General features: G+C 54.6%; 1 protein-coding gene across 5 annotated transcripts in view; it reads right to left on the bottom strand.

The window, feature by feature from the left end:
• The window catches only part of TNRC18 (trinucleotide repeat containing 18), a 56,021-nt gene extending 32,062 nt beyond the window's left edge, over window positions 1-23,959 (bottom strand). For 4 of the 5 annotated variants that reach the window (XM_039732621.1, XM_039732624.1, XM_039732623.1 and 1 more), the window contains exons 1-6: window positions 23,695-23,959; window positions 6,539-6,664; window positions 4,334-6,145; window positions 1,136-1,238; window positions 534-739; window positions 199-345 (exon numbers count right to left, since the gene is read on the bottom strand). In XM_039732621.1, the coding sequence (XP_039588555.1) occupies window positions 199-345; window positions 534-739; window positions 1,136-1,238; window positions 4,334-6,145; window positions 6,539-6,664; window positions 23,695-23,896 (2,596 nt within the window). In that variant the 5' untranslated portion in view covers window positions 23,897-23,959. The remainder of the gene's footprint in view (window positions 1-198; window positions 346-533; window positions 740-1,135; window positions 1,239-4,333; window positions 6,146-6,538; window positions 6,665-23,694) is intronic. The other variant, XM_039732619.1, reaches the window with a different exon arrangement.
• Between the last annotated feature and the right edge of the window lie 434 nt (window positions 23,960-24,393).

Below are 24,393 nucleotides of genomic sequence, written 5' to 3'. Positions count from 1 at the left end.
GCAGGGGATGAAGAGCCACTGCTAAAGATTAAGTGTTTCCATCTCCAAAATACACCTAATGAGAGGCCCACTGACACCCACCCTACAGCTGAGGCTGCTATCCCCACAGGTAGGTGTGCTCCTCTTTGGCCCTCTCCAAAGTCTGTTTTCCCCACAGCTGTCAAAGAATGGTCCTCAGGTACAAGCTCAGATCCTTACCAAAGTGTGGCAAGTGCTCACTGGGGATCACAACAAGCTGCCCTGACTGTGGGTCTCTGGCAAACTGGTAGGCGGAGGGGAGAGCTCCCCCCATGGCAGGGGGGAAGCCTGGAGTCATGCCCTGGTGCAGGGAAGGGTGACCAAGTCCTGGAAGAAAAAAGGTCACAACTCAAGAGATGCAAACAGCTCCTACACGAGAAGTCATCACCTGCTCCGAAACGCCTTCTTCTCCTTTTCCTGAGCTCATCAAACAGCCTCACTGGGCTGTAGCAACACTTTTCCCTGGATTTCATTAGTGAACACCCTCTGGACACTGCTCCCTCCCAGGCACTCACCGTAGGGATGGCCAGCCAGCCACATGGAGGGGCTCCCTGTCCTGGGGAGCCAGGGGTGGGCTGCCAAGTGCGAAGCGGGGTCTGCAGACCAGCGCCCGGAGCCCGCCAGGGCTGGGCCTCCTGTCACCATCAGGTTGGAGTTCAAACCGTTGGTGGCGCAGCTGGAGGGGTGTATTCGGGCAAAATCTGCCAGCTCCTTGCTTTCTCTGGGGATGGAGGAAGCAAGAGAGAGACAGTGAGACAGGGTCCAAGTGGTGGAGGAGCCCAGGAGTATGGACCAGCCTGCAGAACCAGTGTTTGCAAACCAGGGTCAGCCACTCAAGGGGAGCTGTGACGGAGGTGTCACGTCTAGAATAAAACACTCCATCTCTCCAGCCCTTTGGAGCAGACATGGATTGGTAGCTGTCTATTAGGATTGCTCTGCTGAGGACTTAGGATCTGCTTATAGCCCCGTGTACCCCACTCAGCATCCCTCTCCACACCAGCAAGTTTGGTACCTACTCCAGGATGGATGCAATCCTGTCTCCTCTCTGGGGACTGGTTGTCCCTGAGCTCAGCTTGTGACACCATGGCAAAAGATCTCACCTCCTTCCAGCCCTCACCTGAGCAGCTTCTCCTGATCCCGCTCCAAGCGCCCTGCCAGGAGGTGGCTGTCCCGGTGGCGGCTCCTCTCGTCCCCACAGTCATCTTCGGAGCGTCCGTGCCCTAAGAGACAGCCCAGCACCATCAGACAGGAGAAATGGCCTGAAGAAAGCTGTCCCTTCTCCTCTGGCCATGGAGCAGAGTACCTGAGAGCCACTACACCCAAACACCAGTGTCCCCAAGGATGTTCCAGGTTTAAATCCTGAAAGACCAGGCAAGACCACACACTCTCTGTGTGATCAAGATATTCTCACTAAAATAATATTCTCCTGGTAGCACTCAAGTGCATATGTTTTGAGGTTTATGTCTCCAAGACATCAAGGGACGAGTTGCCATGCCAGGATGGTCTCCCAGGACAGCACAGCCACCAGCCTGGGAGCAACAGGACCAAAGTACCACTGTGCTGGAGGACAGTGGCAGATTTCCCATCCCAGCAAGAGTCAAGATGCAGCTAAAATCTGCATGAAACCACATAGTCCTGCTTAGCAGGGGACCTACTAAGCTTAGCATAGTCCTTCAGAGAGGGGAAGAATTTTATCTCTGTACTTTCTGAAGCACTTTCTGATCTTGTAAATTAGTCTGGGAGCACTGAGTATGCTCTGAATCCCTGTCCCTCTGCAACAGGCAGAACCAACAATACAGACCCTCACAAAATTGCGCTCCACTCCACAATTCAACCATCAGCAGGAATCTGCATCCCCCTCGAGACATGCAACAAGAAATGGTCTGATGAGGCAGGGACACATATGGCAGATGAGGGCAGGAATCCAAAAAAGGGGGGCTGGATGTTTGGCTGGAGAAACCACTTGTCCACAATCAGCACAGCTCTTGCAAATACAGCCTGGCATGGCAGCAGCTGCATCTGCGAGAGGTTAGGAGGCACCTCCACAGGAGCAAGCAGCAGGGCCTCACTTGGCTCTGCCAGCACCAGGTATTGGGGCCATCCTTCCCTTTATCCAAGATCTTCTCTCCAGCTGCCTGATTTTAAGCTTGCTTTTTTCTACTTTCTTCCTTAGCTTCTTTCTTGCAGGCTCATTTTTCACACAATTCTGCATTGTCCCTCTCTGCACTATGCTGATACAATCCACTCCTCAATCCCAGCCCTGTTTGCAGAGAGCCCTCAGCCTCGCAGGACTGCACCCCAGCAGCCCTTCCCAGGGTCCTCACTCTCCTGTCTGGATATGGTTTGGCACATGGGAAAACATCTCGGAACATCAAGTCTATTCTGCTGACAGGCAGTCTTTTCAAGGAGAGCTCTAGTGTGTATTTCCACAAACCTGGACAGCCCATGGGTTTTTTGCTGTCAAGTCTCCAATTCCCTCAGCTTTTACTGTCAGAAGGAATCCAGGAAAAAGACAACATCTCTCCCAGCTCCTTTCCCCAAGGCTCCTTCCACAGGCTCCAGGCAGAAAACAAAGATGCTTTAAAACCTGGCACACAGCTCTCCCTCCCAAAGGACTCTCCAGGGTCACCACATCTCCCTCACAGCCTGCCAGGACACCACGTGCAGCCCAGCCAACCCCAACCAGCCCCTCCTGGCCTCACTGAATGATGCCCCACACAGCCTCTGTTGCTCACTTTTACTCCCCAACCTCCACTGCACGGGAGCTCACAAATCCCTCTGGAGCCCAAACACCTTCCACTGCCTCTCTGCCAGCATTCCCTTTCCACAGGTTTTTCCCCTTTGGAGCCCCTTTTCCTATTTCTTTCCCCTAATCAATGCCCAGCTGTCTCTTTGGTGTCAGCAATATGGTGTCAGCTCCTTGGAGAGCTCACAGCCTCCCTTCCTTCCTCGGCAGAAGGTGAGTAGACCCCCTCCCCCAGCCTTTCATTAGAAATGCGTTATTTTGTTATTTTATCATCGCTCCTCCCTCTCCCATCTACACTCCTTGTGCTCCATTATTTCTAGACGAGTTTATCATCTTTTTTCCACCCCCCATCCAAACACAAACACCGAAGGACCTCTAATTCCCGCCCATCCTCCATCCCACCAACAGGACAGTCCCTTTTCTGGACAGAACGATGATTGTCCAGACAGTGAATGATCATTCTGTCTATATATATGAACATGACGCACGGACTGCATAGAAAAATTCAATCAGTTATGCATGGAGGAAAGGCTTAGGTCCGTTCCCTTGACAACCAATGCCCAGTACTAAATACTTGCATTTTACTTGCCAAATACTACAGATTAGCCAACTAAAGCCTGCTTTCTCCTTCTTAAAAGGTCTAAACATTCAAGCACCGTCCACTCAGCGCAAGCAAGCTAATGTTATTAGACGAATATCTCCTGGCACACAAAGGGGGGGCAGCATTTGGGGGGCGAGAGGAGGAGAAAAGCAGTCTTGTTTTCTGTCTGAAAGCCAACTGCATCACTTAGCAACGAGCCCAGAGGCCTGCCAGAATTCAACCCTTGTTTGCAGCCTTTTAGTTCGGCTCAGTAAATTACATTTAACGCAAGCTGGGAGCGTCTGGGACGATTGAACGGCTGAACAAACAGCTCCCTGTGCTGCCCACGAGGTTCTCGGCCGGCTCCCGGCTGTGGGGAGGGCACTGGGAGGCGATGGGAATGGGGAGAAGGGCTGCTGCCTGAGGGAAACTGCTTCTTGCCACTGAAGTTTGGGAGAGGGGGGCAAAGGGAGAAAAATGGGGAAGGCAAGGGCTAAAACTGGAAAGCCGACCATTGCTCGCCAGCCACTCGCTTTGGCATGGCTCCTTGGCACACCAGAGCCCCGTGCCAGGCAGCCCCCGGGTGTTATTTTGCTATACAAGTCAAGCAGAGAGCAAAATCTCTCCGGTGCCATCCCCCTCCTGCCAGCACCACGGCTTAAATCAAAATCATGAGATTACAACACCAGCATAAAGGCGGTTCGAGAGGTTTCTCTGTCACTCCCTTTGCTAATGGATAAACTCATGGAGTAGGATTGTCCTCAGACGTGGCCAGAGGGGATGGAAGTGGGGACAGGGGACTGAGTGCCTCTTGCACAGGGGGTCTTGCTTCCCACTGTGGTTTACAACATGTCCTTGGCTGGCAAGGGAGGGAAACGCAGCTGAAGATGCCAAACTCAGTTCATGGCACGCAGCCTGCACTGGGTGGCTGCTCTTCCCAGGGAACAGATCCTCCAGGGAAGCCCTGAGACAATCCCTAGGGAACCTACCTTTGATGCTGCTGAGAGACAGCGAACGATCCCGGTCTGCCAAGCTGGGCCCCAGTTTGCTGCTGCTGCTGCTGCTGCTGCTGCTGTTGTCCTTCTGCCGGGCCACAGCCACAGCAATGCCTACAGGCAAGTGCCTCACCTCCACCTCGCCCTGGGAGCCGATGCTCTCACGGCCGAAGGATTTGGCACTCTCAGGTCTCTCAGGGTCCCTCTTTAGCTGCTTGGCAGGCTGCTGCAGCAGCAGCTGCTGCACCTTGGAGGCTCCCAACTGCGCAGAGTCCAACTTCACGTTGCCCAAACCCCCGAAGGGGCTCTTCTTGCCGCAGCTCTGCCGGGACGCCGTCTCCTTGGCAAAGCTGCCGCTGTACTTGATGAGGCTCTGCATGGCCGAGCCTTCGCCGTGCGAGGCGGGGTGCAGGACGTCCGCGGCCCCCCGCGAGCCCACCACCGAGGAGCGCGGCAAACCGCTGGGGTCAAGGTAGACCTTCTTGGCTTCCTCCTCCACCCGGCTGACGTGGTTGTGCTGCGCGGCCAGCACCGCCATCTGCGTGGTGGCAAAGTTGCCCATCTCAAAGGGCTTCCACTTCTGCTCGGGCGGTTTCAGCTGACCGTGGTCCAGGTGCTGCCGGGAAGAGTCCAAAGTGCCATAGACCTTTGCTGCTTCTTTGGAGCTGGATCGCTGGAAGCGGTCCCGCTCGCAGGGGCGATGCTCTGCCTCCGGACTCGGCTTCAGCAAATCCTTGGAGGCCAGGAACTCCCTGCTCTCCGGAGAGCCCAGCCCCGGCCGGTTGAGGAAGGGCTCTGAAGTGACCTGTCTCTTCAGTGCCATGGAGTTTGTCCTGATCACCGAACCCTTCTCTCTCAGAACCTCCATCCTTTTGGCATCACTGTGACAAGAAAAGTCCTGGGACAAGAGTGTGCGGGAGGTGTCTGCAAGGCACCGCTCCGTGGGTGACTGCAGCACCCCCACCTTGCCAAGGTCCTTGTCCTTCCCCTTGTTGTCACGGGCCTGGGAGGCGATTTGGATGGGCCCGCTCCTCTCGTCGTAGGCTTCGACCGAAGGCACGAAGGTGGGGGCGATTACTTTGTGCTCCCTCCCCAGCTCCTTGGCCGGTGGGAAGATGGTGTACATGCTGGAATGGACGGGCTGCGGAGGGAATGTTGTGGCTGGCGTCATCTTCCCCGTCTGCGAGGGGTGTGGGGATGGACAGCTACAGGAGATGTGCAAAGCGCCCACAGAGGGCAGGAGGGGCTCCCCCCGCTTCAGCCGCTCCGCGTGGGCGTGCGCAGAAGGCCTCATGTTCTCATCGTGCCGAGCGGGATCCTTGGCACAGCGGTCCTGCTCGGCACCCAGGACCTTCAGCATGGGGTCCCCGCCGCCGTTGCAGTTGCTGAGGGAAGAGCTCTGCAGCGGGTTCTTGGACTTGGGCTCCCCACTGCCTGCGCCCCGATTTGGCATGTGCTCAGCCAGGAACGGCGAGAGACGCTCGCCGACCTTCACCGCCTTCTCCACCACGCTCACCTTCCGCTCGCTGTCGGGCTTGGTGTCCTGTGTGAGGTCGACCACACTGCGGGGCCGGGGCTCCTCCTTCGGCTTGCTCTCCTTCTTGGCAAAGGGCAGGGGCAGATCGCTCCGGCATGCCCGCTCCTTCCCACCGGGGTCTTTCAGGCCTTCTTTCGAGCTCTTGTGCAGCTGCCCAAGGTCCTTTTCCCGGAGCAAAGTGCTCGACGTGTGGCTGCCCACGGTCCTTGAGAGGGGAGGCTGCGGGTGCAAAGCGGCCTGGCCTGCGTGGCTGGACAGGTAGAATCCATCTGCAGAGTAAAAGCAACCAAAATTATCACAGGCTTTCAACCCCTTCAGTCCTACACAGAGACAGACAAGAGGTGGCAAACCAGGAAAGAATGGATTTCAAGGATGTCTTAAACAAAAATGCCCAGGTCAAAGAATGTTCCTCCATGTGAGATGCAAGACAGCCCTGTCTCATGCACACTGGGGCTCCAAGCCAGCTTTCCTACAGGACAGCCACATTCAAAACTTGGTACTGCTCAGCCCAGGAAACATCCCAGCTGATCACCCAAGGTGGCTCCTGCTCTTCACCCCCAACACTCCAGCATCCAGCAGCTCCAGCAGCCAAACAAGCCCAAAGGACAGGGTAAGCACCCTGGGCTGACTGACAGGAAGGGCACACAGGGTCCCAGACTCACCTTTCTGTGACTCAAAGAGGCTGTGCTGCCCCAGCTGGGCCAGGAGCGGACTGCCAGCACTGGGAGGTTCGAGGTGGCTCAGGGGAATGTACGATGGGTAGAGACCGTTAGGCAGATGGGAAAAGCCTGCAGAAAACGGGAAACAGAAGAGGGAAACATGTTTTATCCCAAGCAGCACGCTGCCTTGGAACGAGCCCCGCAGGAGCACAGACTGTTGTGGCTGTCGGTCCCTCACACGCCAGGAGCGGCGGTGGCGGCGGGGACACAGGCGGTGACACACGGCACGCACAGCCCAGGGCAGGGACCCCAGCTCGGGGACCCCACTTCAGGTACTGACCACCCATTGCAGGTCCCCCAGCTCAACCCGGGGCTCCAACTCTGCAGCAAATGGAGCACGCTGCTTCCTGAGCAGAGCCTGACACCTGAGGGCTCCGTGACCAAACCACCTGGCTGATAAGGTGTTTTATCACAAGTACAGACACCTGTGGGTGAGGGCACTCCCCAGCATGCTTCCAGAGCCATGATAAGACCTTCTTGCCAGCACAGCTTTGCCAACACAGCTCACTCCCACTGCAGGTGCCCAGTACTGGGTACAGGCTTTGGCAAAACACAAGAGCATCCTCCAGAGCAGCTCACAAAAAGCATAGTTTCACGTATCCAAGCTCAGCATCTTATCCCAGAGGAAGGCAAAACAGAGAAAGTGTGACAACCATCCAGGAGCTGATATGAAAGCAGCATATCCTCATAACCCTGCTGCCAGTGGTCTGGATGTCCTGGACACTGGTGCCCAGCAACACCCTCATGCAAATCGTCCTCATCAGCATTTCCTCAGTGAATACAATCACCATAACAGTGGTAATAACACACACTGGAGGCTACAGGCAGCAATTCCTCTCCAACACTGCCACCAAACGACACTCGTGCAACACTACAAACCCAACCCTCCACCAGAATCAGCATCCCAGTCCATGCCATAATTTAAAAACTGAGTTAAAGCCATCAGGAGAATCTGAAGGAGCCAGTCAAGCCCTCTGCAACCCTGCTCTTACCCTCAGCCCACATTAGCAACCAACTTCCCCCAGATTCCACGATCCTACTGAAAGCAACCAGGCAACAAGTTTGTCAAGAGTCCAGCAACCAAAACAACATCACACCAAAACCCAAGGGGAGACGGGGAAGTTCAGTCCCCGAAGCTGCACGTGGAGCACCATCTGCGAGAGCTAGTCAATATTTCACATTATTTAGACAGCCAGGATCTCTTTCGCGTACATGTTTGCATCCCGGCATATGTGCCTCACCGACGCCGTGCTCCGCACAGCTCCTGGCCCGCATCCATCACCCGACAGATCCCAGCGGCGTCACCCGCACACGCCAGCCCTCCAGCAGCGGGACCAGGGAGCTGCTGTGCCCGTGCTCTTCCACACAGAGCCCCTTCCCAGCAGGTAAAACCTGCTGTTTAACCCTCAGCACGGCGCTGCAAAGGCGCTAAGCGTGCACACAATATCCAAGCCTCTACTTGGTAACCCCAAAACCTCCACACTGAAGCATTCCCAAACATCTTTTCTTATTCCAGAGCTGGAGAGAGCTGGGTAGAACCCAGCTTAGCTTAGCTGTGAGCAGCTCCACTCCACGCCATGTATGCCTCGGCCATGTCACTCAGCAGGATTAGGCTGGCAACAAGCCAGCATCCGGAGCAGGAGTGACACATTTCCAAGGGAACACCAGTCCCATCTGGCAGAGCACATGCCTGCAGCGTGGCACAGCCTCTGGAGCACTCCATGCCACACCAGCCACAGACATTCCCACGTGAGCCCCTTCTCCCAGCCAGAGTCAATCCCTGCTGCAGCTGCTCCAGCAGGCAGAAACACCGGCACGGGGTGCACAGCGAGACACATCCCATGCTGCAGACACCACTGTGCACAGATGCCCATGGCATGTCCCCACTTGCATGTGCTGCAAGGACATGAAGCCACCTGCAGGGCTCCAGGGAAGGGACACGCTCCAGAACTGCTATCAGGCATGGGGACACCAGCACACAGCTTAAGTTACTGATACCCAAAGAGGCATTTTGGTACCAGTTACATCTCTGGTCCTATGAGGGCATCTCCCTGCTTTCGGCATCACATCCTGGCCATGTTCAGTCCCAGCCCCAAATGTTCTGGGGCTTCCTCCCCAGTCAGCATCATCACATCCTGCTAGTGACCCAGCCTCAGCTCAGGGCTGCAGAACCAGGAGGAGGAATGCAAAGTGTCTAAGCTGGGGACAGGTTCACATGGACACCACATCCTGCACATGACCCAGCCTCAGCTCAGGGCTGCAGGACCAGGAGGAATGCAGTGTCTAAGCTGGGGACAGGTTCACATGGACAGGTTGGGAACCTTGCAGGGCAGTGTCACCATTTCAGCTGGGAAACAGCAGCAGAACTGAGCAGATGCCACCAGCCAACTGCCAAAGCCACCTCACACCTGGCAGCTCTTCCCAGTAACTTCCAGAAGCCCACAGCTGCTGTTCCTTGGACAGGCATAAGCCCAGCACAGGAGCTCAAAGCACATTCCAAAGCTCTGCAGGTGTAGGAGAAACTGAGGCACAGGCAGGTGTAATGACTTGGTGCATCATGCAGCTGACCAGCAGCAAAACCAGAGAACCACTCAAACTCCAGCCTCAGGTCTACCAGCAACACTGTTTTTCCCCTTGCAAAGTGCCTGAAGAAGCTGCACAGGCTGTATTTACCTGGCTTCTTCCCTGCCAGGAACCAGAGCTGGAGTAGGGAGGAGGAATCCGAACCACAGCTTTCCTGGGGATGAGCCCAATGCAAATCCAACCTCGAGGCACTGCCAGAACATCCCTTCCTCCGTACAGCCCTCCAGCAGCCACACTGACAGGCTGCTGGCGTACGACTCACAGGGAGCCCCAAAACCTGCTGCCCCAGTGCCCTGGGCAGGACCTGCAGGTGAAGCTGCTCCTCTGTGCTCTGAGGAGCTGCACTCACAGGAGGCGGCCGCGGGTGAGTCGCTGCCTCCTTGGATCTCCGTGCCAGAAAGCAATGCCAAGGGGAGAAATTCTACCGCAGTGAGCAATGCACAGCTCACCCCAACCATGGGCATCTGCCAGGAGAAAGGGAGGGGAAAAGGGGAAACCACAACCATCTCCATCTGCCTGGGGCCAGAGTGTTTGCTGAACCAGCACAAGATCCGCTTTGCCCAGGGACACGCCGACAGGTCTCAGCAGGCTGAGCCACGCTCCTCCAGCCGATTGCTCGCCCAGAGGCGGTCTGGCACCACAGCACAGGCAGGGAGGTGCGAGTTGGCAACACTGCCAAGCCCAGACTGGCTGTGCCCCCCCTTTCCTGCCAAGCTGCACCATGCCAAACACATGCGTGTGCCCATTAGCTCGGCCTCCGACCACCTGGGAAAGGCACCACCAAAACTCATGTCATGCCAGCAGGGACACACATGATCCAAAGCAGACCAGCTCTGAGGGTAAAAGGGTTCAGGGCACAAAGATGGTCCCTCAAACCACTTTATCCCTATAGCCAGCAGCCAAAATGCAACCCCTGTGATGCTCCAGTTGCTGCAGTGGATGAGCACACCTGTCCTCCTCCTTCCCAGCTCCAAGATTATAAAACATATCTGTTTTGCACAATTGAGACATAAATCACTAAGGGCTGTTATTAGAGGAACTTGGCGGGTGCAGATGTGTCAGCCCACTTGAAAACATCTTCTTCATCTTTGCTCAACTCTCCAAAACGGCACGGGTTCGGGGGAAGAGGTACGGCCTGGGGTGACTCAGCGCCGGGAGGGGATGTGACCGATGGGGAGGTGAGATACCAGCGACCGCACAAACCGCACGCCAAACGTCTGGAGGCCGGAGGTCACGCTGGGGGAAGTGGGAGGGAAACAGACCCCACGTGCTCAACCCGCTTGGGGTTACCAAAGGTCCCAGTGAGGAGGGAGCTGACAGAAAGCACCGCCAGGCAGAGCTGGGGGAAGCAGGCGGCCATGCCTGCAGCACAGGGGGCTGCCACTGGTCACCAGGAGTTTTAAACCTGTGGGGCTTTCTCCAACTTGGCCCCTCACACTTCAAGCCTAAAATTCAGTCACAGCTGGACGAGTCAGTCAAGCCTGGGCTGTGAAAGAGCCAGACAGGAGGAGGGCATGCTGAAGGCAACATGCTGGAACTGAACATATCTCCCCCATGGACACAGCTCTGGCCAATGAGCCAGGCGACACGCCTGAGGTGACACGGGTGTGTGCCAGCACTGGGAAAGCTGCTCCACCCCTCCTCAGCTGTAGGTGACTGGCTGGCACCTTCAGCATCCCCATGCTGCCCTCCACACTAGCTGCCAACATGCTACAGAGGGGACAACTTGGACACCCACAAAGGTTGAAGGGCAGCAAGCAGGAGCAACACGGAGACACCATTCAATGGGGAATTCACTCTCCCAGTCTGGTTCCATGTTTCCAAACTAACCAAGAGCACCAACACACCAGAGAGAAGCAGCAACCACAAAGCCTTTGCTCATGCCTTGGGACATCTTTCCAGTTGGAAAAGACCTTTAATCAAGTCCAGCACAGCTGGACAACCCTGTTAGCTGGTGTGGGATAACAGGTGGCCACATGCACTGCTGGCTGCAAAGCTCACCCTGAAGGTGAGCCCTGGGCACAAGCCATCCTTGTCTGAGAAGCCACAGCCCTGGCACCGGAAGACCAGCAGCCTCCCGCACCCCAGGAGAAGTTAAGTAAGTCTCCCCCACCAGCCCCATCTGCCCGTTATACATTTCTGCCACTTATGAAATATTTCCAACCGCCAGAATCTCACCCCATCCTTCCCGGGCCATGATGGATGGCCACATTGCCAGGACTCAAGCTGGCACCATGCAGTGCTCTGCAAGGGGCTATGGCCACAGAAGAGCCTGAGCTGTAAAGCCTGACCCCTTGGACCCTCCAATGTGAGCCCAGCAGAGCTGGGAAACACAGCAGCAAGAATCTGGGTTTATTTCCATGGGATGTTTTGAACTCTGGGCACTCAAGAGAGATTTGCAGCCCGGCTGCAGCCAGTTCTCAGCGGGCTGCTGGGCGCAGCACAGAGCAGGAGCCGCAGCCGCCCTTGGCCAGCAACACAATCACCTCTTCCCCAGTCCGGCTCACAGTGCCTCACAGGCAGCCAACTGGGACAACAGTCCACACCACAAACAGCTGGATAAACGCTTACGTCCTCCCGGCAGGCAGGGAGGGGAGGAAAGCAGGGAAGGGCCAAGCACAGTGAGTACCTTCCCACCACTGGCAGGACAGACACCACACCAGCTGCCTGTGCTTACCATCATCGGTGCATCCCTTATCCTCTCCCTGCAGAAGCAGCAGATTCCCAGGGAAGATTTTCGGGGCTCCCCCTCCAGCACACACCTCCCCATCCCTGCCCCGTGCAGCTCGGTGAGGCACAGCCGCAGCTATTCCTCATGCACACATTTATGGCTGCAAACAGCTGCGAGCCGGAGTGCTGACAGTGTAAATCTTTGCCACCTCCTCCCCTCCCTGCCGGGGCAGCTCCAGTGACACCCGAGGCACCGGAGCCGCTTTGACTCTGTGCCATGCACGAGACACCAGAGATACGAGCCCCTGAACATGCCGGGCTGAAACCAAAGCTCCCAGATCAGATGTGCCTGAACTCCAGCGGTGGCTGGTCCCTATCCCTGTCCCCAGCAGCCACAAGCTGCTGTCACAACCCACCATTCTCCATGCCAAAAACCGCCCCAAAGCCGTATTTACACCCCATGCCACGGGACTGGCAGTAGCTTCAAAGCCCTAATTTACAGCCTCAATTCTCTGCATCCCCTGAAAGCCTTCGATCCCATCCCCGGGATCCAGAACAGCCAGGGCAATTTAACTCCCCATTTAATCTTCTAAGGGCCCTGGTGAGCTCAGAGACAGCATCCTCCAACGGGGGGTCCACACTCCCAGACTTTGCTGGCTTGAACAGCGCCGCGCCGCTTTCCTTCAGCTGCAAAAATCACTACCTTAAAAGCCAAGGCGAATTCTCCCTCCAGCTCAGCACAGCTCTCTATTGTTTCTTTTAATTTTATTTTATTCCACGTGGGAATCTGTGTCCAGGCTGCTTTATTTTTAAGTGGCTCTTGCTCAATATTTACTATCGCTCGCAGCTGCGTCAGCACAGGAACGCTGCGCGCTCGCGCCAGGTTTCCGACCAGCCATTCCCCCCGTGCCGATGCTATGCCATGATTTTCCTGCCCTGTCACCCTCGTGGTGAATCACCAGCCCCCCACAGCTACAGGACACTGAAGGGCAGAGTGTGAGCACAGGGCATGGGAGGATTCCCTGCTTCCATGGAAATAAATAACATCAGGCCGAGCCCTGCCGCTCACCTCCTCACCCAGGAGCTGGAACAGCCCCAACAGCCTGGAGATGGCCCAGAGAGAGAAAATGAGGCTCAAGGGACTGGTGTTCATGCCTGGTTCTGCCCCAATGTCCTGGAGACTTAGTTTCCACCATACAGCAAAACAATGGCAATCCAAGTTATGCCAATGTTTCAGGAAAAGGGCACCAACAGGACACTCTGAAGATCCCCCAAAAGGTCACCCACCAGCTCCCCATTAACAGCATCCCCATGGGGACAGCAAGAAGCCACCCAGGTGAGGACAGGAATCACTCTAGCAAAGTGAAGGTGGCCATTCCTCACACTGGAGGGGTCAAGATGGAAACCATCCCAGTGGGATTCTTGGCATGATGTGCAGCCAGTCCACTCAGCCTGAAACACTGTGGGGTCTGGGAAGCAGCGATCTGGTCCCACGTTAATCCTGACACTCCAACCAGTGTCAGTGCTCCTGGGTCACCGCCAGCTGCTACAGCAGAAGCTTCTCCCACATGCCCCTAGCCTGAAATCCCCACCACGTCGGATGTCTCTCCTTTTCCACTGGCATAATTAAACCTGACACCCCAACAGGGGTCCACTGAAACCTCCAGGCTCTCACTACTCAACCACACAGCTCTCCTCAAACAGCAAGGAGTGACATGGTGGAGACTTCAGCTCCACATTTACTAAAATGTCGTATGGAAATTGAAAAAATAATAATTTTAACTCTCAAACTGATTAGCAGAATCCCCAGGAATGCAGAACCTGGCTGCTAGATTGCAGTCTCTCCTTCCTCCTGATTTTCTAGGACAGCATGAAAATGCCTTTGCTCTGGTTCCTCCTTCATCATGTTGAAGATTCTTTAGCCACTGGTGTCCAGCACAGGGGCCCTAAAGCTGACTCTGCTCCTGGCACTGGATGCACAGTTTTAGTACAGATGCTCCCCCTCCTTCCTAAGCAGAGAAATTTAACCCACCCCATTTTTGAATTTTTTTTTTTTTAATCACCCAAACTCATTGCAGAAGACGATACAAACAAGTGAGCCCCCTCCCCTGAGTCCTGCCCGCATATTTAACCAGGCACCACCCACGCACTGTCCGTGCCTTCATTAGAAAAGAGAAAAGAGCTCGTTACCCTTCACTTCCAGAGCCAGGAGAGCTACAGGAGCTCGGTGGGGGAGGTTATTGTGGGATGGCACCGGCGCTGGTCCCCACATCACCTGCACCAAGTGCCTGCCAGCAGCAATTAAATCAGCCTTCAAAGAGAGATCCCAGCTTTCCCAGCACCATTAGCCGTGCCCTGGAGGGAACACGGTCTATTTTCAGCCACAATGACTTAAGATAGGTCACTAGCAGGTTAAATGGGACTGTGCAGCATCATCTCCCTGCCCTCCCATTGAGAAATTAAACTCTGCTGTGTGATGGGCAGCACCAGCCCTGGACACACACCAGGTGCCCACAGAAAGGTAAATGTCACCTGCCTGCTCCTCTCCTCTGCTTCCCATCACTGGCCACAGACACCCACTGCCCTGGCTGCCTTACCTCTGCGTGGGGTGGTGAGAGGGGGTTCACAGCAGGATCACCCTTGGGTTCCTCCCTGCCTGCCCTCCTGTCCAGCACAGTGACAGCTCACAGCCAGAATGGCCCCACCATGCCCAAGGCCAGGAGCGTTGGAAGGAGCCTCAGCACCCCTCATCCTGTAAACCCAGTGCCAGACCAGTGCTGCTCATCTTACCCCTTCCTCCCCATGGCCCAAATACAAGTCCCCAAGCTGGGGACTGCCCCAGGCCACCAGTTCCACCAGGGTTTCACCACGGCCACCAGAGAGGTGGCATCTCCCCGCAGCAGCTCCATCTGCTCCACTGGTGGATCCACCACCGAAACCCAACCAGCCACCCCACCACGAACATCTGGCAGGGAGGTGGCAGCTGGATGTGGGTTTGTTTTGCCTCCCAGGCTCCTGCCAGGCGCAGTCAGCACGAGCCGGGATGACTCAAAGCCCGGGAGACGCAGCCTCCGCCGTTTATTTTAAACCCTCTTGTCTGCAAAGCGGCTGCTGCGGCTCAGCACCTCTCGGGCTGCTTTGCAAAGGGGGTGGCACTGCAAGGCAAAACTGAGGCACAGCCCCACGATCACACCTGGGCACCACATTATCACTGCCTGTGTGTTCAGCAGTCACTGGGCTCAACACAGGGGACAGCAGCAAGACGGGATCAGCTCCAAGAAACAGCCCAGGCTGCAGCAAGGACATTGCCAATGACCCAAACAAATTTGTCAGCTCTGGCTTCATGATTCCCCTTGGATACAGCATAGCATGGTGAAGATGGATGCTCCCAGATCAGCATGTGCTGATCTGTGTGCCACAGGAGTGAATGCATCCCTGTCCCAAAGCCCAGGACTGACTTAAACAGCATCTGCAGGGACCGATGGGCTGCAGGCATCTGGGGATGGAAGAAAGGGATCCACACACAGATCACAATCTCATAACAATCTTTTCCTTAGGAAATCAGGCTCAAAAGCTCAGCCTCTGCCAAGCCTCTCCTCTTGACCCCACACTCAGCCTTTTTTCCTTCCAGACGCTCCTGCCCTTCCCACACTCCCTTGAACATCAGCCCATGCCATCTCTTCTGCACCAAAAAAGCAATGAACCATGAAGCAAAGGTGTATCTGCAGCCAGCAAACATCCAGAACCCCACACCTCCCCACTGCTGATAGTGGGAGATAAACACATGGGCAAATATTATGGCAGTGTGGTTTAATTCCTGATGAATTATGCAAATCTGTATTCAGATTGAAGTGAAGCTCTTGGGCAATTGACAAATTGCCAAGCTGGCCCCGATGACACCGGGCGGGGACAGCCAGCCCTCCATCAGGTGAGGCACTACATGGGTGCCCTATATATGTACATACAGAGACATGTATGTGCTTGCACATGTCAACTAGGGAGACCACAGAGTACCTGCAAAAATGGTTCAAGAGTGACTTTTGCACTTCTCCCTCCTCCCAGCTGTGTTTGGTGTGTCCAAAGAAGGCCACCAAACTTTTGTGTCCTCCACAAATGAAAGCAGCTTGGGGTGATGGTGAGACTCAAATCAGGACTAAGATAAAATCCATCATGTCCAGGGGACAGGAGGGGAAACCCTGAAACACTTGTGCCAATACGACTGTCAGCCTTGAAGCTGAGGAAAGGAAGATCTGTCCACAAAATAGTCACAGAGAGGGCTCATCTGATGAAAGTAGGAATTTCCGATCCCACACAAACCCCGAACATCCATTAAAAGTAACAGAAGAATTACTGCTTTGTGTCACTAATCTCATTAGGGAGAAAGCCCTGCTGCAGCGCCGGGATTGCAAAGGGAAACCCCGGCAGGCTGCACACTCCAGGAGCCTGGCACAGCGTGCCCTGCCCGTCCGAGCGGCGCCGGGGTTTCCACCCGGCAAGGTGCCTGCACCCTTCTTTACTCACCCGCCCGGATCTCCACTCGCTGGAGCATTACCCACCTGGCTTGTGTGTGACACGGCATGTGGGATGTCCCCACGCCCAGCAGACCAGGACACAAACACCAGGATGACACACACTGCCTGGCGATAACACGGGAGCTGTTGCATCCACACACTCACTGCCTGTGAGCAGCACACAGCCCAATCCCTCCAAAACCCTTCCTCCCCAGCATAATGGCCACTACCGTTAATATTTTAAACATTTTTTTTAAATTAAAAGCAATTAAATGAAATGTGTTAAAAGCATGTTCAAGTCACGGGGAATTCTGCTGAGAAGGGATGGGAGCATGAAGGGAATTAGGGGCTATACATCCAACTACTGAAGGTAAAAGGGCTCTTTGCTGGCAGGGATGCGTCAGGATAAGATGGATGGAGGGAGAAGCAGGAGCAACCTCTGCAGAAGTTGTCAGGGATACAGCTCCAGAGAGACAGGGCTGAGTGCCTTAAAATTCCTGTTATTCCTCTAACAAGACATAATCCCTCCTGAATATTGCTCCTTCCCTTGCTCCAAGCCCACCATGTTTGGCTTGCCTGCCTGCATCCAGCTCCCTCAAAATGGCTCTTTGGCCACTGCTACGCCAGCAATAAAATTTATTCCCAAGGTCACTTCAATCCTTTTGCCACTATTTCAATCTGGCTGGATTTAAACAAAACCCAGCCTCAGACACACTGAGCCCCCCCACCCCGGCCCCTCCTTTCTGCCCATCACTTCCCCGATTTAGCGCTGCCAAACTCTCAACTACCTTTCGCTTCCCATAACCGTCAGCAGCAACAGCTGGAGAGGAAAACGGGAGCATATTGTGCAGCCAGCAGCTGATCCTGGCGGCGTGGGGAGCGAGCCCAACTGTCACTGCCGCGGCGCTGCCGCATCGGGGGCTCCTGCCGCGCGTCCCCCAGCCAGCGCCCACGGGCACGGAGCTAAAGGGGCTGCGTGGCTGAGGTCCCCCTGGTGTTTAAGAGCTGGGGAGAAGAGAACAATAAGCAAAGCAATTTAACAGCAGAGAAGGACGGCGTTGGAGGGTGCGTGGCGATGCCTTGCAGACATCCAGCTGCGGCATCCCGGAGAGAAGCCGGCCAGAAACACAGGGATGGGAGGAAACACGGGGAGAAGGAAAGCGCCAAATCGTAGTGGCGAGGGTGAGGCAGCCACACCGGAGCAGTCCCCTCCCAAACTTTGGTTTTCAAAGAGAATCCCCAGCTGGAAAAGCCAGCGAGAGGCTGTGCAGCTGGACACAGCACTGCTCCCTCGCCCCGGCTCCAACGGGCAGGCTGCCTTTAGCTCCTCCATCCTGCCTGCATTTTCAGGTAGTCCAGGGCACAGCGTGCTCTCCGTTTCAGCATCGAGGCTGAACAAAGCACTCCCTTGTCCTCGGCACCTCAAGCAGGCGATGCCGGATCGCGTTACCTAACCCAGACCAACATCTCCTCATCCCGGCACGGCAGCTTTCGTGTCAGCACATGCCAGGCTGGCCCCGATTCCCTGCACCACCTCCTGCCTGGAGCTTTAACTGGACCAGTTTAGTACAGGGTGAAAACACACGGGGCCTTGTTGGGACTCGTCGGGCGCTAACCCCAGCTCGGGGAGGTGATCCGACACCCTCGCGCCGGTCGCAGCCGCGGCCGAACCGCAAGGCGCTCACCTGGAAGGCTGCCATAATGACGTTAATTCCCATTAACAATGTTCATTTCCATATTCATCAGAAGATGGTGAAATGACAAGATGGGGGGTTATTTACTATATAATTACAAACTAATTTCAGCTTTACCCTGGGTTATCCTAGGAAGGAGATCTAAAATTTCCCTTACGAAAGCCCTGCTCTGCTAACCACGTCGGCAGTGAGATTAATTCCCAGCGATTTCCATTTCTCCAACAGCTGTTCTGCTGGGAAAGAGCAGGATCTTGTCCCCAACACCGAGGACCTGCCCAGTGCCCCGTGCCACCCCCAGCTAGGATTTCTAGTGCCGGCTCTTCCTCTAGATCAGATTTTCCCTGGCACACCATCAGTCAGGGATGGGACCCGTGGTTTTCCAACCCTACCAAGGAGACTGTACTGGGTAGGAGGCAAGGCTTGCTCCAAGTGGCAGAAAGGCTGCTAGAAACCACACTAATAAAATGACACCTTTACCAGCCTTGTGTTACCAGAGGCAGGGACTCCTGCCCATTCACCTGGGAAGGTGTTGGAAACCCTCACACTGCAGAGGATCCCGCAGGACCTTGCTCCGAGCAAGTTTACATCACCACATTGGCCCTTGGGCTCTTGTTCACATTCCAAGTCCAACATCCCTACCAGCTACCACTGCTTGGAATGGGCACTTCAACGGAGCATGCAGCACAGGCTGGACAGTCCCTCCCACTGCTCCTGAAGGATGGAAATGCAACCCCACAGCCCACCAGAACCTTGGGAGAAATCACTGGGACATCAGAGAAACACAGCAGCTCAGGGCGGGAGACTCCCAAAAACGCACAAATCCACCACCATTTCAGCCCAGGCACTGCTCCTGCCTTCCTCACAGCCTACGAGTTGGCCGTCAGCCCGAGGGAGCTGCAGGGACATCACTCCATGGCCGAGCACTTCCTCCACCCCCGGGGATGCCGGGTGTGAAGAGCAGAGTGTGACGGGACCAGCACAACATCACTGCCCAGCACCACCTCCCCGAGCCCCGCTGGGACAGGGACGCTCCCTGCTCTGCCCGAAAAAAAGGAAAACATGTCTCAAAAAGCATCTCGTTTCACCAGGGCCCCAAGGGAGGGGAGGCATCCTCCCAGGCTGTCCGCATTCCTCCCGGTGTTGCGGAGCCCCTGCCCCACGGAGCCCCCTGCACCACCCCCTGGACAGGCAGGGAGGGGGAACCACGATTTCAAGGGCCATTAAACACCGATGGTATTTCCCTTGCAGCATCAAAACTGAACCAAAAAGAGCTGTGCCGAACCAGGGGCAAAATCCCGCCGCTGGTCCGGGAGCCGTCGTGCTCCGAGAAACGCGGAGGAGCAGGGCACGGATCACTCCAGTGCCCAATCCATGCTATCCCGGTCTCTCTATCAGCAAAGCAAGTTTAGCATGGATGCAGCTTGATGAGTGAATTGTGCTTCCACTGGCATTGCCGACAGCAAGGCCTCCTGCAAAATCTGCGGGCTCAGCAGAAGCACCATTTTGCCATTATAAGGATGGCTACAGCGGGATTTTGCTGGCACAGCAACGCTGTCCTGGGGGATGGAAGGGTATTTTTATTTCTTTTCCTATTCTCCTACCTGGCCCAGCTGTCTGGAAAACTTCTCCCCGGGCACAGCAGGTCTGGAAGCAAGGACAGTCTCCAATCTGCCTTAAATCCCTGCATTTGAATGCACTTGCTAATGTGAAGTAGGAAAGAAGGGAAAACAAAATCTCTCTCCTCTGTCTGCCCGCTTTCTGTCCAGCCACTGCTTTGGAGCTGGATTTAGTCAGCCCTGCTCATTGTGGTGTGTCCCTTTTCCAGAGCACTGAAAACTGTTTCTGAAGCATATTTTAATGGAAGAGGCTGAGCATCCTTTTATACAAAAACAGATCTGTTCCTGCAGCCCCCCAACCAAGAAAGGATACCAGAGCACAGAGCAAAAATCACATTTTTATTAATTCCTATGATTACTATTTTAAACTCGGAGGGTCATTCCTTGGATACGGGTGATCCTTGCTCACACACAGCCCCGCTGCTGCCTGGCAGGGACACGGTCCCAGAGCAGCCCTTCGCAATCGCGTCTGAGGGAGCCTTTTCCACCGTCCCCAAAACACAGAGCCTGCCAAGAACAACACGCTCCTCCGGGATGGAGCCGAGACCAGGACCCAAAAACAGTGGCATAGGGAAGGAGCAAAACCATAAACCTCCATATTTTGAGCTGCTGCAGAGCAGAGCAAGCCCTTGCTTTAATGGACTCGGCTGCCTCATTCCATCGATTGCTGCCTTTTTTTAAGCCTTCCAGCAAGCTCCAGGCATGAAATTCCATTGCAAACAGTCCCTTTCCTCCGCTATCCCTCTTTAAGGCACATCAGGGGAGCACCCCCTGCTTCTCCCGCTCAGGGATGGGGCGATGGCGATGCCCAGGAGTACAGGGGGGACAGGGAACGGCATCCCCGGCTCAGCTCCCGCCTTGGCCTCCAGCTCACTCCTCCCTCCCTGCGCTTCCAACAAAGGGGCTTCTGTCCCTGTGTCCCCCCCGCCCGCACGGCAGCGGGCCGTGGAGCCGAAATCACTGCCACGGAGCAGAAATCCCCCCGAGAGGAGCCGAGGGTCCAGGGGTCAGCGGACACAGCCCAGGCGCCCGCACTTTGGCGCTGGGGCAGAGCCCGGCTGCCGGAACGAGCAGAAGGTACGGGAAAAACAAGGAGTCGGTGCCGGCCATAACTGGATTCTCAAATATGGCCAATCGTGCTATTTTTACAGGGGCGTATTTATTTTCGGAGGACGCTGGGACGGATTCAAGAGTCTCTTTCTTCAGCCCGGCGGTATTTAAGGATCGGTTTGAACTGGCTCTATTTAAAGGCTTCGCCTCCTGCCCACTTTTCTTAACCCCTTGCACAAGCCTTTGCGTTCCACCCCTCCCAAAAACAAAACAAACCCCCAAAAAAACACAACAACAACAAAAAAAAAAGAAGCACCAAAACCACACACCCAACAGCACTGCGAACGCAAACCTACAAAGGGCCCCTCGGTAGCAGGAAGCAATCATCATTTCAGGCGATATTGTTAAAGCCGTAAAAAAACAGCAACAACAAAAAAATATCCCTGCCTATCCCGCTGCTGTGGTTTAATGGGAGTTTCGGCTGTTAATTGTACAGATCTTTTTAATGGAGTTTAGCCTGACTGGGAATTGCCGTGGCAAAGCCGAGCTTTGCGAGGATCGTGCCGGGGGAGCGGACGGGCAGACCGGGCACCACTGAGGTGCAGGGACAGGGGATTTCAAACAACTCACAGGAAAAGGAAAATAAAAATAATTTAAAAAATAAAATAAGAACACAGTAAGAAAGAACTGGAGGTATCACACACCCCACTCCCTCTGTGAGGGGACCCAGATCTGAGGCTTTCTCCCAGTGTGGTAGGAAAGCTCCCAGACGGCATCACCGGAGCTCGGTCAGCTTGGAGAGGCCAGAGCTCTGTGCCTCTCTCCTGACCTGCCTGGATTTCAGAAAAGAAAACTTTGGGAGGAGAAATAAAACTGGGGGGAAAAAAAAAAGAAAGAAAAAATTTCCCAATAAAAAATAATAATAATTTTTAAAATACCAAGAACCCACACTCAGTTTTACCCAATAAAAAATAATAATAATTTTTAAAATACCAAGAACCCACACTCAGTTTGGCTTGAGATTGTCCAGATGAATTTTTGCAAAGATCATATTCTGCTACAGTAAGAGGTGGAGGAGAGGGGGAAAAAATAACCAGGGGGGAAAAAAAGGAAGGGGGGAAAAAAAAAAGACAAAAGGGAAGGAAAATATAAGGCGTTTGCCCATGTGCTTGGCTTCACAGCCCCGTTCGCTTTACACCTCTCCTCTTAGCACCTGGGAAATTGGCACTGCCACCTAGTCTAAAACTAATAAATCTTTTTCCCTCGATTCAGGCTGCTTCCTTCTCTGCAGATGTTGGCAATCAGGTTTGCAAATTTCAAAGTCATTCATCCCGGGCGGCTGGGAGAAAAGCAGGTTTATTATTGCAAAACCTGTCACCCTCCCAACGCCTAAAGTAAACTCCGAGTCACCTCTCCACGCCCAGGGGAAAGAAAGCGGGAAAAAAAAATTAAAAATAGAGCCAGAGAGGGAAATCAAACGGTCAGAAATCCCTTGTGTCCTCCTACAGGACCGTGGGCAGGAGAGTGCGGCAGCGCCGGACTCCGCGAGCCGCTGGGAAAGGGAACTCGGAAAAGGGGAAAAAAATGAAAAGCCTCCAAAAAAACAAAAGCAATTTAAACAAATAAATAAAAAGCTAACAGTGGGGGGAAAAATAAACTGCGTATATTTCATATTTCAGCGTCTGCTTTTTTTTTTTTTTTTTAATGGATGTGCAGCCGTGGGGCTGCCCGAGGATGAAGTGCGTCGAGAAGGGGGAAAAAATTCAAGGAGGGAGCAGTCACTGCACACTGCATGGAAGCTTTGTTCAAGGGTTTCAAAAATTAAGAATTTCGGAGCGAGGAAAAAAAAAAAAGAAAAAAAAGAAAAAAAAAAAACATCAAAACCAGCGATGCCGGCAGCGCTGCCCAGGGGCAGCGGGACCTCAGCGGTCTCGGGCTGCACCGGGCAAGAAATCACCAAAAGAGCCCCATTTTACCCCTTTTTCCCAGCCCAGGGATGGGTTTTTTGGCTGTCCGGGAAGGGCAGCAGCGGGCAGTGCAGTCCCGTCCCTCCGCAACCCGGTCTGCGCCTCTCCCCGCTTTCCCGAAAATCGGATTTATTCCCCGGATTTATTCCGCAGCCGCCGCGGCGGGGATTTTCCTCAGTGCCAACAAAACCGCACGCTGGAAGGGAGGACTTCTATCGGATAGACGCGATTTTTTCCCCGTATTCCCCTATTTTTTACTCAATTCCCTTATTTTTCCACCATCACCCTATTTGTTTTCGCACTTCTTCCCCATCCCCCTATATTTTTTTTTTCGCCGAATCAAAACCACGCGAAGCAGAAAATACTTGGGCAAAAACACGCGAAAAAGCTGCGAGCGCATAAATACATAATTATCACGACGACGTTTATATTTTTGGGGAGGGGGGTTAAAACCCGATCCCGCGACCGCGGAGGGAAGGGAGGGAGGGAAGGCGCGGGGGTTCCGCGGAGCCCACCCCCCCTTCTCCTCCTCCTCCTCCCCCAAAAAATCAGATGGTTTTCAAAAATAAGGCGTCCAAGCGTCCCATGGCGCGGTGCAGGGAGCCAGCCCCGGCGCGGCGGTCTCGGCGCTGCCTGCAAGGGAGAAAAGAAGGGGGAGGTGCGGTGAGACGACACGGCTCGATACCCCCCTGCTCACAGCCACCCCCAAAAATACCCCCAAACCCACCCGCACCTTGTCGGAGTGGAGGGTAGAGAGCGGGGAAGAAGCGGGGAGGGAAAAAAAAATCTAAGGAAAACTTGTGGCAAAAGGCAGGGACAAAAAAAAAAAAAAAAAAAACAAAAAAAAAAAAAAAAAAACAAAAAAACACAGCCACCCCCAAAAATACCCCCAAACCCACCCGCACCTTGCCGGAGTGGAGGGCAGAGAGCGGGGAAGAAGCGGGGAGGAAAAAAAAAAAATCTAAGGAAAACTTGTGGCAAAAGGCAGGGACAAAAAAAAAGCCTTACCCGGGTGGGAGTGGAGGCTGATGCCCGATGCGAGGAATTTTCCGGGCTGGAGGGCGGCGGGGAGCCCGGCAGCCATGGGCCCGGCGGCGGGGGCCAGGCGGCCGGTGGCTCCCAGGCGGTGGCTCTCCATGGCCAGCCCGGAGAGCAGCGGAGGGGGGCCGTGCACCGAGCGGGGGGGCCCGAAATCTCGGCCATCCATCATCCACTCGCCGGCTTCACGGAGTCTCCCGGATCGCTGTCGATGCCCGCCACCGCCTTCCCGCCCCCCCCAAATCTAAGGAAAACTTGTGGCAAAAGGCAAGGACAAAAAAAAAAAAACAACCAACCAAAAACAACTAAGTATTTAAAAATAGTATTTGAAGAATTTAAACTTTTTTTCCCCAAGAGTTACATTTGTCACGGCCGCAGCCCCGGGCAGCGCCCGCCCGCAGCCCGGCTCCGACCAGCGGGGACGCGGCTCCGCACTTCGCCCCGGAAAACAAACACACAAATCCCAAAATAACAACCAAAAATAAAACCCGAACCACCTACTCAAATATTTCTTCTTTTCCTTTCTTTTTTTCTCCCCCCTTTTTTTTTTCTACTTCTTTATTTTTTTTTTATTTTTCCCCCCTTTTCTTTATTTCTCCCCCGCTGCGGGCTCCGGCGGCGGCATCTCTCCGCAGCCCCGTTTCTCGCTTCTTTTGAAGCTCATTCCCA

The sequence above is a fragment of the Passer montanus genome, unplaced genomic scaffold (assembly GCF_014805655.1).
Source record: "Passer montanus isolate IOZ18808 unplaced genomic scaffold, ASM1480565v1 scaffold8, whole genome shotgun sequence".
Lineage (NCBI taxonomy): Eukaryota > Metazoa > Chordata > Aves > Passeriformes > Passeridae > Passer > Passer montanus.
This window is presented reverse-complemented; position numbering and strand designations above follow the sequence as displayed.